This window comes from Pygoscelis adeliae, unplaced genomic scaffold (genome assembly GCF_000699105.1).
Source record: "Pygoscelis adeliae isolate BGI_AS28 unplaced genomic scaffold, ASM69910v1 Scaffold106, whole genome shotgun sequence".
Lineage (NCBI taxonomy): Eukaryota > Metazoa > Chordata > Aves > Sphenisciformes > Spheniscidae > Pygoscelis > Pygoscelis adeliae.
The window spans coordinates 3,969,579-3,982,621 of NW_008824939.1; the positions used below are offsets into that span (position 1 = coordinate 3,969,579).

The window sequence follows — 13,043 nt, forward strand, 5'->3', positions numbered from 1 at the left end:
AAGCACATTGGTCTGCCTTTTTTACAGACGGACCTTTGGGCAGACAACAGCTAAAGCTTTCTGCTCCCTCCCCTTTCCCAAGTATTTGCAAAATGGATTCCCAAAGGGAACTCACTGAAGAGCTCAGACTTTACCAATCCACCCTCCTTCAGGACGGCCTCAAGGAACTCCTCGAAGAGAAAAAGTTTATAGATTGCTCTCTAAAAGCTGGTGACAGAAGCCTGCCTTGCCACAGATTGATTCTGTCGGCATGTAGCCCTTATTTTCGTGAGTATTTCTTATCCGAGCAAAATGAAGAGAAAAAGAAGGAGGTAGTTCTAGATAATGTTGACCCCAACATCCTAGATATGATTGTCAAATACCTTTATTCGGCAAGCATTGATCTTAATGATTCTAACGTGCAAGATATCTTTGCTTTGGCCAGTCGCTTTCAGATCCCTTCTGTATTCACTGTGTGCGTCTCCTATCTTCAGAAGAGGCTTGCTGTTGGTAACTGTCTGGCCATCCTTCGATTAGGTGTTCTGCTTGATTGCCCAAGACTTGCATTTTCCGCCCGTGATTTTGTTTCAGATCATTTTGTGCAGATCTGCAAAGAAGACGACTTCATGCAGCTTGCCCCGCATGAACTGATCTCAGTCATTTCACCTGACAGCTTAAACGTAGAGAAGGAAGAACTGGTATTTGAAGCAGTAATGAGATGGGTCCGAACAGACAAGGAAAACAGAGTAAAGAGCCTGGGGGAAATTTTTGACTGCATACGTTTTCGTCTGATGCCAGAAAAATATTTCAAAGAACATGTTGAGAAGGATGATATAATTAAAAGCAACTCAGACCTTCAGAAAAAAGTAAAGATTATTAAGGATGCTTTTGCTGGAAAACTGCCTGACTCTAGCAAAACTACAGAGAAGTCAACCAAAGGGGAGGTGAATGGTGATGTAGGAGATGAAGATTTACTGCCCGGCTACCTAAATGACCTTCCCAGGCACGGCATGTTTGTCAAAGACCTAATTCTTCTGGTTAATGACACTGCTGCAGTAGCTTATGATCCTCTTGAAAACGAATGCTACCTAGCAGCCCTGGCAGAACAGATTCCCAGAAATCATTCCAGTATAGTCACCAAACAAAACCAGGTCTACATTGTTGGAGGACTGTATGTGGAAGAGGAGAACAAGGATCAGCCTTTCCAGTCATACTTCTTCCAGGTATAAGCTTTATAATTGCTGGTGCAATAATAGGTGCTTATAAGAGTTACTGAAAAGTATTCCGAGTCTATGCAAGTGAGTTGTCTAGTCTCTCTGTATGGTCGATGGAGAGAAATATCTATGGAGAGCTATTCCTGTCTCGGAGAGAGAAATGAAACCAAGGGACTTGGATCTTCTCTTTCAAGATCAAGCCCCCGGTGAGATCTCAGAAAATATTAGAAGGATTAGTATATTGTATGTAGGCACTGGCTTTCATTGTTTAAGGCCCAGATTTTTCATGGTACAGATGCCTAAATTTAAGCCTAATAATATGTTGTGAAATACCTTTTGTGAATTTCTGTTAACTCCCATGAATGTTGAGTGCTTAGCTGCTTTAGATCTAATGAGGTGTTTTTCTTTTTTTGCATCTGAAATATTGTTATGACAGCAGTAATGTGCATATTTTAAATGCCCCTTTAGTCACTAAAATTCCAGAAGTCCTTTTGTCACATCTACATTTGAAAACCTAAGGGCATTCTAAAATACGTAATTTAGAGGATTGTTTTCTTGGCAAACTGTCAATGTAAGTACAGTAAATATCATGTTTCAACTGAGAGCATAATTTTATATCTTTGTAAATCTGTATAAATGTAAGATGTAAGGCTGATTGATTAATACAAACTGTAACTTCCACAACATATTTCAGAAAAATTAGCAAAAATACAATTTGACATGCTTACACCATAAACTAATTCTGTTGTGTTTTTAGCTACCTGGCTACATGCTTTGGGGGATATTTGAACTATCTCATGATGAATTAAGCAATATGTGCCACGTCCTGTCTTTAGGCAAGTTGTCCAAAAACGTGAAAGTAGGTCCTGTTTCAATGTTAAGTAAAGCAGAGTGATAAGCAGTGACAGCATTTTAAAGCCTACAGATACTAAAAAATGCAAATATTAAGTGTTTATAGGAGTATGGCTCACTGTGATTTCACACACAATGAAAGAGTTGGTTTCAGGCGTTTGTTACATCTGCGAGAGGGAAGCCTTAGTTTGCTAGAGAGGGATTAGCACTGTTTCATTTCCTTATGTAGGTGTAAAATGCTAGTCACGGAAGTGCAAAACTTGTTACAGAAATATTCTTCTAATAGAAATACTGTGGTGATGTCATAATGTATATAATCCAGAACTGAATAGTCTAAGTCTCAGGCTACTAGAAAGGGGCCTCTGAAAAACCAAACCTCAAGACTGATACTAAAAATTGATGAAGTTTTCAGAATCCTACTTTATATGTCTACATCCATTTCCTGAAATCCTGCTCTCTCGCTTGTCGTCTTTAAGCTTGCTTGCTACTGCCTATAGTTAAAATACTTGCCTGCATTACCTATCTGGCTGTTGTTCCCTCTAAAATGTTAATGTGGTGCCAAACCGATTTTCACTTACTGATCTCCCTTTCCCCCCCAGTGAAGCACATGTTACCATTTTATTTGGTAGCTAGCAACCCATGAGAAAACAAGGCTGTGACTGGCTCAAAAATGCATGACTAGTTTATGCCTTATCATCAGTAGGTATGTCATCTTCAAGACTGATTCACTAAGTACGCTGTGATCTGTGATGGGTACATCTTCTCCTCATTATGCCACCCAGATCCAGCCACTGGGGCAATCCATGTCCATGAACTAAATTTCACTGTTGCAATAAAACTTCCTGTCCAATAGGAGTGGTCTATCAAATTTGGGAGATGCATTTTAGCATGGAGACCTTGACTGTGGAACATACTTCTGGAAAAAGGATGTCACTGCGCTGAACCCAGATCCGATTACTTTGACTGAACTTTCTCTTGCTTTCTGTCAAATGCCTTTACACTCATGCAAACTCACATTTTACCTTCCCTTCCTATACATCGTGAAGCAAATCTATATGCGTTCTTTTTTGAATGTTAGAGAGCATTCAGGTTCAATTGTAAGTTCTCGGATCAAAACAAAAATTAAGCACCACGGTTCTAGGAAAATATTGTTTTGCTTTGTTTGTTTGTTTTTTCTTCTCTCCTCCTGCTGCTGCTTCTCCTTAGGTGTTTTCAGCATACTGGATGTGCATTGAGACAGCTGCGGGAGTACTTCAGTAGGGATGACATCAATATTATTGCCAACGGAGCTGCACTGCCTGCCTTTTTTGCTTAGGAGTGAAGTCTTTATTCCTTGTGCCTTCAGAGATCTCAGGAGCTTTTGAGGGTATTTGTGACGAAACACCACCTCTTTTGCTCTAGGGATTGCAGAAGAAACATCTGTGCCATTTGCCATGTAGTATTTCCTGATCGTTAAGAGGAACGGTGTGAGGATGTCTGGCATCTCATTGTAGCAATGAGCACAACCGGCTAAATGTATAGGTGTGGAATGGCAGGAGTGTCTGCTCCCTTCAGGCAGGAAGAACAACTTGTTCTTTCCAACACGTGATAGGGAACCCAGAGAGTAAGGGACCTTTAAACAAGGAAGAAGAGCTTAATAAAGAGGCAAAGAAACTCTGTGAGGACAAGCGAGGGTGAGCTGATGCAGAGCGCGCTGTGTGGCATTGACTCTGCTAGGTCTCAGCACCATGAAGTATGGGTGGGCAGAAGTCATCATTCATTAGCTGCACTGAGGGAAGGGTAGACTGTTCAGGCAAGCAGATGAGCTGTTGAGAGGCACCGAGTGCAATTAGGTCAATTTTGTGGAACAATGTTCGTTGTGTGGATTTTTACTATTTGCCTTTCCTAACGCTTCCTGTTCTGATGCTCTTTCAGCTGGATAGCATCGCTGGTGAGTGGGTTGCCCTTCCTCCACTGCCGTCAGCCAGGTGCCTCTTCGGGCTGGGAGAGTCAGACAACAAGATCTATGTAATTGCAGGCAAGGACCTTCGCACCGAGGAGTCTCTAGATTCAGTGTTGTGCTATGATCCTGTGTATGTTTAAAATTTAATTATGCCCACTGAGGACATGTAAATAGCCCATTGTTAGTTGAAAGAGCCTAACGGTGGTATTCTTTTTGTTCCAGGGCAATGAAATGGGGTGAGATCAAAAAACTGCCCATCAAAGTATATGGCCATGCTACTATCTCAAACAATGGATTGATATATTGTCTTGGCGGAAAAACTGATGATAAGTGAGTCTCCAAGTCTTTTCATGACAATTTATAACGTTATTTGGTTGGTCCTTTATAGATTATATGTCCTCACACTCAGACATCAGGGGTTCCCTTTTCTACATCTCTGGATTAAGGTTGCTAACAATTTGGCAGAGGGGAACACATTATGGTATACGGGATATCTTTTTCATGATCCCAACTAGTTATTTTAATGACCGTACCTATTTCCAAGGCAAATTTTACTTACATTGCAGACACATCAGTAATACATAGCTATGAGGACCCTCACTGAAAGTATTATTTCCTTCCAGGTAGATAGAAATACTTAGGTGCTGTGGAATTACTATGTCAGTTTTTCAAATTTTCTGACCTGTGATGACTGTTATACCTTAACGGGTATAACATTAGGAAAATCAAAGTTTTTGCTCACACTTAGCATGTGATGGTAATTTTTCAGTGTTTGTATAGGGGACACTTAAGACACAAGCTTGTCAAATCAGCCAAAACTGCAGCATAATCTTTCTTTTGACCTTTGTCATACGTTCCTCCACAAACCCATCTGAATAGAATATGCTGGGAAAGGACGTTGTCTTTCTCCTGTAAGGTACAGTAAAATTGCTGCCCTGTGTAAGCAGCATTTAACATTTGATTTAGTTCTGTGGATGTGATTAGTGCTTTGTAGACATGCGAAGGTTTCCAGATTAGATACAAGAAAGGATCTCATGGAGAGGAAAGAGGTGTTATACCTAAACCCACACAATCCACCTCAACTAGGTCTCACTTGGAACAAGCCAAAAGTTCGTTAGAAATGATCACAGGTTTTCTTTTTCCTCCCCAGGAAATGCACTAATCGACTATTTGTATACAATCCCAAGAAAGGAGACTGGAGAGACCTGGCTCCAATGAAAGTGGCTCGCTCAATGTTTGGAACGGCTATCCATAAGGGCAAGATTGTCATTGCTGGCGGTGTCACTGAAGAAGGCCTCACTGCATCTGTTGAAGCTTTTGATCTGACCACCAATAAGTGAGTGCAGTATTCAAGCTATTTTTAAGCAAGTGTTTGTTTTATCATCTAGGCTTTTAGGATCTCTGAGATAAGAGTCACAAAGGTGTTCAGGTGCCTATACTCCCACTGAGACAGCTGGTCTACATTCGTATCTTTAGCAACAGCAGCAGCTTAAAGAGCCCGTATCTGTGGCCATTTTTCCTGCCCCTACATGCATTTTCTATGCTAGCATAGCTATGTTGCAACCATGATCAATCAAGGAGCTCATGTAGCAAAAATAACCCAGCCTCTCATCTCTTTTTTTTTTCTGAAGTCTGATTACTTTCCCAATTTAGTTGACCACACGGCCACATAAACAGGTGTGCTGGCATAATAGGGGAGAAGTAGGAGAGATGGGCAAGGGCCGCACAATCTAGTTGAAATGGCACTGGCACTAAACATGAAACCCCAGCAAGAGAAATCGGGTGCCTGAACAGGACTAGCTGAACGTCCTTCGGGTACATGGCCTTGTGATGTCTTGCTGTTCACTTACCTTGTCACAGCAAACACCATTAGTGACAGGCAGATAATTCTGCTTATTTATTTACTATGAAAACCCCGTGAAGACTTTCCATTTTAAGTGCATGCTCTAAAATACTCTTTTGTCAAGACTTTTTCTTTATAGTAAGTCGTACCTGGAATTAGCTCACTTATTTGGTCCAGATACTTTCCAATGTTCTTCCCCACAGCCAGAATCTTTTGCAGTCAGCATCCCTCAGAAGTTTATGATTTTCCAGGAGTTTATACCCTCTGTATCCGTCTTTCTACTCTTAATTTTACTTTTCCTTCCTACCATCTTATTTACAAACTTTTATTTAAAATAGTATCAGCAAAGCTTTATTACGATAGCTCAAACTTTTAAGTGGTCCTGGGTGCACCTTTATTTTATTAATAAGCAATTCTATTGTATATAAACACATTTGGCTGTGCTGGCTTCACTGACAGGTGGCATTGCAGCCATCAACCTCACAACAAAAGCTTTCATTTAAATGTATACTATCCCAAAGAGACTTGCTTATAAAATTTAACAATGCAAAATTATGCAAAATTAACAATTATGAATTATGCAAGAAGTAATTCTATGAGGGAATTTCGGACTTTATACCTTCCATAGAAAGCAAAGTAAAGGTCATTTTGTTAGCATGATGTTTGGCACATTCTTCTCTTCCATTGTTCAGAAACACATCCATCTTGCAGTCTGAAAAATCTGCAGGTTCTTGTCTTGGGTTACTCTATTTTGTTACAGTCAAGTCACGCAAACGAGAGAGAAATTAGCCTATTAGTTTTGATGTTGACATTATCCAGAAGTGGGATGTCTGTATGTTTTGTATGTTCATAGGTGTGAATTGGCAGAAAAACTGAAATTATGCTAATGAGCTCCAGTGACTTTTTTTAAACTCGAATTATTACATCAGTGCCACTTGAAATGAGTATGTGTTTTGGAAACTATAGGGAAAAAATGAGAGTAGCTGGCGAACAACACATCTGTATAAAGCACGTTACTGACGATGGGACCAGGCGACCTGTAAGAAGTGGCCTCTGTGAAGAGATGTCATCACGGTGTAATTTCATCACTTAAGCCTTGTGGGAAGTCCCTGTGGGGATGGAGACACTGAAACTCACCGCTGATAAATCTCAGGGTTTTTTCCTTTTACTAAACCATTCACTCAAGCGGTCCTTGGTACTTGAATTTATGTCACCCAGAGATGTATTTTAGTGCATTCAGTTTAGAATATCTCATGTGTTTGTTTAACTTAGGTTTTTCTTTTCATCTTTAGGTGGGAGATTATGCCTGAATTTCCCCAAGAGAGAAGTTCCATCAGTTTAGTCACCTTAAGCGGAGCTTTGTATGCTATTGGAGGCTTTGCAATGATTCAGCTTGAATCTAAAGAATTTGCGCCCAGTGAAGTCACTGACATATGGAAGTAAGTTTAATTTTAATCACGCTTTCCTGGTAGAAAGCCATATCTAAAATTGAGGTTTGTAGACACTGGAGGGTAAAGTTAGTTTTCTGTTTAACTCTGGAAATGAACCATAGCACAGGTTGTAAAGCACTTGCTGACAGATAGAAATGTTTGTCAGAAAGTAACAAACATGAGACTTGGATCTAATGACTACTTCCGCCTACTAATAATTTCAGCAGTCTGAGTCATGATCTTCAGATTTTTTTACTCTTTAAAAGAGTAAGTTGCCATATCTCTTGGCAGGTTTAGCCTTGTGAGTGTACCGTAAAAACATTCTCCGTTTCTTGATTCTCATGCAGAAAAGCTTGTATACAGAGAGGTTTGTACTTATTCATGTGTTAATAGTCAAGTAAGTAATTGTTCCAAGAGAATCAGAAATCCCTACCTCCTCGATTTTTTTTAATCTAAATCACGGTAGCAGTGATGAAAATCACATCTCTGCTGTGACTTTTCAGTTGCTAAGGTAAATTCAGGAGTTTTAACTGGCAGAAGGATAGGAAGGATTCCCAGAAAAAACACTTTTATATGTAAGAATCTGAAGGAATTCAGAAAGGGGATACTTAAGACAAGGAGGAAGCTTTTATAGGAGTAACTGAAGTATGACACAGGCCAGCAACAAGCTTTGAGGACGAGAGCAGCCTTTTGTGGCATCCTTCAGCACATGGTTGCTACAAGCCTTTGCAACATGTGGACTATCCTCCTTTTCACGTATGTGGGATGAAGCATCAAACTCAAATTTTAAGCAGCTATGTTCTGACCTTATTTTGTTAAACACAGGTACGATGATGAAAAGAAGGAATGGATTGGCATACTGAAAGAGATCCGATATGCTACCGGAGCCTCCTGCCTGGCTACACGCTTAAACCTCTTCAAGTTATCAAAACTATAAACAAAATGCTGGGAAATGTGATATGGTGAGGGAGTTTCGATAGGCTCTTCTGGTTTTGTTGCATGAAAAGGTCCCCAAATTGTACAGAGTTTTGTAGCAGCATACTAGTTGTACTGTTAACTGTTAAACAGTTCATCTGTCTGTCCAAGTCTTAAGATATTTACTAGCTAACCAACAACAACGTTTAAAATCCTGAAGATTTCTAATTAAAGTTGGTTAGAATAAATGAAGATTTCAGAGAGAACTCCATTTTTCACTCTGTGAAATTGCCAGTAAAACTAGACTTCCTTACACTCAGACAATCCAGAATACTGGTGGCTTATCCTCCAAACAATGCCCATGAATTAATTGTTAAATACAACTAATAGGTAGCTAATTTTATTCTAACTGGCTGTTTGTACAGCCTGATTTCCCCCTTCAGCAATGTATGTAAATCCTGCATTCTTCAGCCGTATCTCAAAAATATTTTCATTAGAGCCTTCTAAAAATAATTTAGCCTGGAATTGAAGTGCATATTGAAAACAAAAGTGGCCTAACACTATGTGGCCTAAGAAATGCCAATCTCAGCCAAAGCTGTGCTAGTAGCCAGACGTAAGGAGAGAGGAGTTCACAAGGTTAATAGCTCTACTGTTTCACCTACTATGTTTAGGCTTCTGGTAACAAGGGTTTTCCACTTTTTTATGCTTTTATATTTATTTCCAAAGCAATTATTTTATGGAAGTTTTTCTCAGAGATCTGAGGCCATTAACAAGCATTCATGAAAAAGTCCTAGAAGAGTTATCATCAGCAAATACCTACGGCAGAGAGGACTTTTCCATCTAATAAAGAGTTGATGCATTTTGATGTTGAAACTTTTAACAATTAAACTTTGTTTTTAAAATTATAAAAATATCACTTGATAGTGTCTCTTTTGGTAATCAGCTCATCATCACTGTCGTATTGACAGGACACAGATTTCTTAGCACAGCCTTTGCCCAAAACAGAGCACTCAAGTTTTCTTAAAGTAGAGCACGTCCACCATTTTTATAGAGTATCTCTTCAAAGGATTTCTCCATTGAATAAAGAGGGTGTCATAAAGCTAAAGGATGTCATAAGTCTAAATCTAATTACAACTGACATAGCAGGAAAACTGGAAAAGAAGCCCACCACACCTGACAGAATAGCAATTCCAACTATCAAATGGCAAAGGCACAGCCATCATAGCTCACTGCAGTATGTTACTGCATGCCGGTACTTAACCTGTGGGACATCTTTTCTGTTTTCCCCTTTAGTATCCAAATCTTCAGCTGTTCTTGGCATCTTTTCATTGGCTCCAGTTAAATCACTGGTTTACACCAGCCCATCTGCTCTAACACTTGCTGATTTAATTTAGAAAGAATGACTGCAAAGGATCAAAAGCAGCACAGCTTACTGAAACACTCTTATATTTTGCTTTTCTTAGATGCCCTTTCTGAATCCACTCACAGCAACTTTTAATCCTCTTCCTGTTGTGAATACTCATAACTTTATCCATACATAACTTGAAGACACCTGGCTTGGCACAGAGTGACTGCCGGGTACCTGAAAAGCAGGGTTCAGCTCAAACACATGACTGATCACTCCAGCTACAGCCACTGCCACCTTTCTTGCGCTCAAAGGTTGCTACCTGAAGGCCATCTGTACAGAAGCAGATCATGCAAGAGCCCTCTGACTTGTAGCCCACCTTCTGAGATCCTAACCTATATTTATGATTGCCTCCTTCATTTTATACAAAATATAATATGCATATAGTCTTTCTATGTGCTGTGCCTTCAATGACATTTCCTCAAAGCACTCGTCTTCTACATCTTGGAGCCCTTATCTGTTTGATACCATAAGCCAACAACATCTACTAGTTTTTTCAGTCATCCCACAAACGTGAGGGCTGCCTCAGGAGCAAAGCACCTTGCAGCTTAGATCAGTTTTGTCGGTTTTTCCTGGCTTTTCATTAGTGTCCTGATTTGTATTCAGTCAATATTTTCTTCTACTACTAAGTAATAAAAAAAAAAGTGACAGCCAGGTGCATAATGGTCAATTCAGAAATGCAGTTGCTTACCTCTGCCAGGTTTCAAAGGAAGTGGTAAAAATGTCTATTGCTTCTACTAAAAAGGCAAGAAAACATACAAATTGCATGTGTGAAAGAGATGGGCAGAGCTAGCAGTCGTCATGAGGTAATGGCAGCTTTAGCCACAACATGGCTGCCTCTGAAATTGGCTGATTTGCATAAGTATGACCACTCTACAGTTAATTGCTCTACAATGAACATTCTCCTGGCTATTCCACTTTTTCCTTCTATATCTCAGTACTTTACGCCTCCTGACACAAACCCTGGCTGAGTGCAATCACAGGAAGCCTGGTAAATGGCAGATGGTTTTGAAACATGATACATAAACTAGCAATGTTTTTCACCACCAGTAACCAAGGTGGTTGTCGCTCTCTGAAGACTTTTCTTGCTCTTGATTCTTGGTTTCAATTTTCAGCCTAGTTCTGTCTTATTTACAGAACAGGCAGGTTAGATGGTTTGTGTAATTTCGTTTTATTTCTGTTAGCAAGGGCTAGTCCAATGCATAATGCCATAATAATAAATTTCATGAATTATGCAGTTGCAAGTAAGTGCCTATGTGTGACGTAAGCATTATTTTCTCCTTATCTTTTATAAATCTTTCAGGTATCCCTTCCAAGTTGCATTTAACTGGAGTACAGGTGTTTCAAGGGTCTGGGTGGCTGCCAGACCTCCAGAACTAGTCTATCTTTTAAGTATGTGAAGGTGTTCCAGAAGGCTCAAGCCATGCTTCTGTACATGCCACATCACAGGGTAGGAGAAGCAGCTGGAGGTTCCTCACTGCACAACACCCTCCCCCGACACAGTCACCCACAGTACCTCTGTTCTGGAAGATGGAAACAGAATGGCTGTAATAGCAGTCCTATTCTTAGTAAATCTGCATTTCAGTTTCTTGGTTTCACAGTACAGATACTGTTTGATCCTATTGCTCATTCTATCACATGCTGGAGGACAGACATAGTTTCCAGTGGATCTGCTGTCTCCTTTCTCACAGTCAAGAGTATTTCCAACTTTTTCTTTGGACAGTTTTATGTCTGGCTAAGCCTCTGTGCTATTTGTTTAGGAGATAATTATGTAATTTTATGGCAAAACTGTCACAGATTCATGTACTTAAAGAACAGCTTCCAGATAATGGGAGATTTTAAGCCTCCTTATCACATCTTCATGGCCCATTGTGACCTGCCCTTTTGCAATCCCTACAAATTGAGGATTAAATCTCTTGACACCTGACGCCCCATGGCAAGCCTTGGTCCAGAGATTTTTGACACTAAGTATTTCCAGGATTACAAGAAGTTTAATGGTACCTGAAGTATTTGTATAAAAAGTACTTTTGACTGCATGTCTGACATCACTGTACTCCATATAGATGCTTTCTCAGATATTCTTGCTGTTCACCTTTTGTTGACAGAACCATAGAATTCCATTCAAAGTGAGGAATCTGTAGAACAGAATCATATAAACTGAGTGTTAACATTGGTATAAGCCACATACCATCTTACAGCAAAGAAAAGGCTCTCTGATATCTGTTGTTCTCCACTTGAAGATATTTTTTCACCTGTGTCCTTCTAAAAGCTAGGCTTATTCTAATACTGAAAAGATTAATTTCCTCAATGTAAGATTCTTCTTCATGTAAGTAGAGTCAGTTTGCTTCCAAAAAGCAGCATAGTTGCAGAGATGTAAAGCAGGTGCCCACGCAATACAGGCTATGACAACTCCATTACACCATCGCCCACCTTTTGAAACCCAAATCAAGAGAAAAATCCCAGGTCACTATAGTTTGTAATGTTAATGTATCAAACTGGAATGGTGTATCAGTAGCATAACATTCACTGTCAGGGCAATATGAGAAAGGATGATTATCCTGTTAAAAAACCAAAAACAACCTAACTTAAGCTTAAAGAAGGATTCTAGCTAAAATTAGAGTAGGTGAGTAATTATACATACAGGAGAATCTGCATTCATGAGCTTCCATTCCCCAAATGTTTCTATGCTGGTGGCTGTGAACTATCTCCAGCCACTAGTCTTCCTTGTCACAGCACTATCGCTGCAGCAGACAGACAGCACCCATATCCCATCTTGCAGCTGCCGTAACTGTCTCTCTATCACTCAAGGAGAGCATGCTCAATCTTTTTCTAGTGTAGAAATCTTTGGTGAATTGAACTGAAACTTGTTTCACTTCTCCTTTATTCAGGCTACGTCGAGATTGCTAGTTTGGCTGCAGTAAGGTAAGACTGAGACCTTTTGATTTCAGTTTTGCTGCAGCCACTTTCAGAGAAGGTACAAGTTCTATGAAGTCCTTACGCCATCTTGAGAACAGCTTGGAATTTCCTCCCTAAATACAAAAATTCCTCTCACCCAGTAGGTGCTTTTAACTATTAAAACTATCTTTAAGTCTGCTGCAAGGAAAATGTATCAATAGTGCAGATTGATACAACTCAGAAAGGACATAAAATATTGCTGACTGCTCACCTGAACTACCCGGTACCCCAGCATTTCCAGGTGTCGTTTTTTCAGTGCAGGTTCTCCTTTCAGGTGACGTGAATCTTTGCTAAAAGCTTTTGAATCAAGAAATTCCAAAGCAATTCTGGCAACAACAAAAAAGTGCATTTACTTTCAGGTCCTACCTGAATAGCGAGAAGTGGTATTTCATTATTGATAGTTGCAGCAAGACTATTACTAGGTAAACCTGACAATTCATAGAAAAAGAAAATTAAACAACTCGCTGAAACTAGCCAAAACATTTTCCTCATATTTATCTAGAGATAC

General features: G+C 39.8%; 2 protein-coding genes across 2 annotated transcripts in view; one reads left to right on the forward strand and one right to left on the reverse strand.

Moving 5' to 3' along the window:
* KLHL41 (kelch-like family member 41) lies at positions 1-8,373 on the forward strand. Its single transcript, XM_009325417.1, has 6 exons — positions 1-1,202; positions 3,960-4,117; positions 4,210-4,317; positions 5,138-5,323; positions 7,123-7,269; positions 8,086-8,373. The coding sequence occupies exons 1-6, from the start codon at positions 93-95 to the stop codon at positions 8,195-8,197; spliced, it is 1,821 nt and encodes a 606-aa protein (XP_009323692.1). The 5' UTR covers positions 1-92; the 3' UTR covers positions 8,198-8,373.
* Positions 6,194-13,043, reverse strand: part of FASTKD1 (FAST kinase domains 1) — a 23,053-nt gene continuing 16,203 nt past the window's right edge. Inside the window, exons 15-17 of the mRNA XM_009325416.1 lie at positions 12,747-12,861; positions 11,582-11,715; positions 6,194-6,939 (exon numbers count right to left, since the gene is read on the reverse strand). Of these exons, the coding sequence (XP_009323691.1) occupies positions 11,626-11,715; positions 12,747-12,861 (205 nt within the window). The 3' untranslated portion in view covers positions 6,194-6,939; positions 11,582-11,625. The remainder of the gene's footprint in view (positions 6,940-11,581; positions 11,716-12,746; positions 12,862-13,043) is intronic.

Excerpts from the sequence above, each read along its gene's own strand:
- KLHL41 (XM_009325417.1), top strand. The coding sequence starts at position 93 with ATGGATTCCCAAAGGGAACTCACTGAAGAGCTCAGACTTTACCAATCC. Across the intron at positions 4,318-5,137 it reads GGCGGAAAAACTGATGATAA|GAAATGCACTAATCGACTAT; the intron begins GTGAGTCTCCAA and ends TTTCCTCCCCAG. Across the intron at positions 7,270-8,085 it reads GAAGTCACTGACATATGGAA|GTACGATGATGAAAAGAAGG; the intron begins GTAAGTTTAATT and ends TGTTAAACACAG.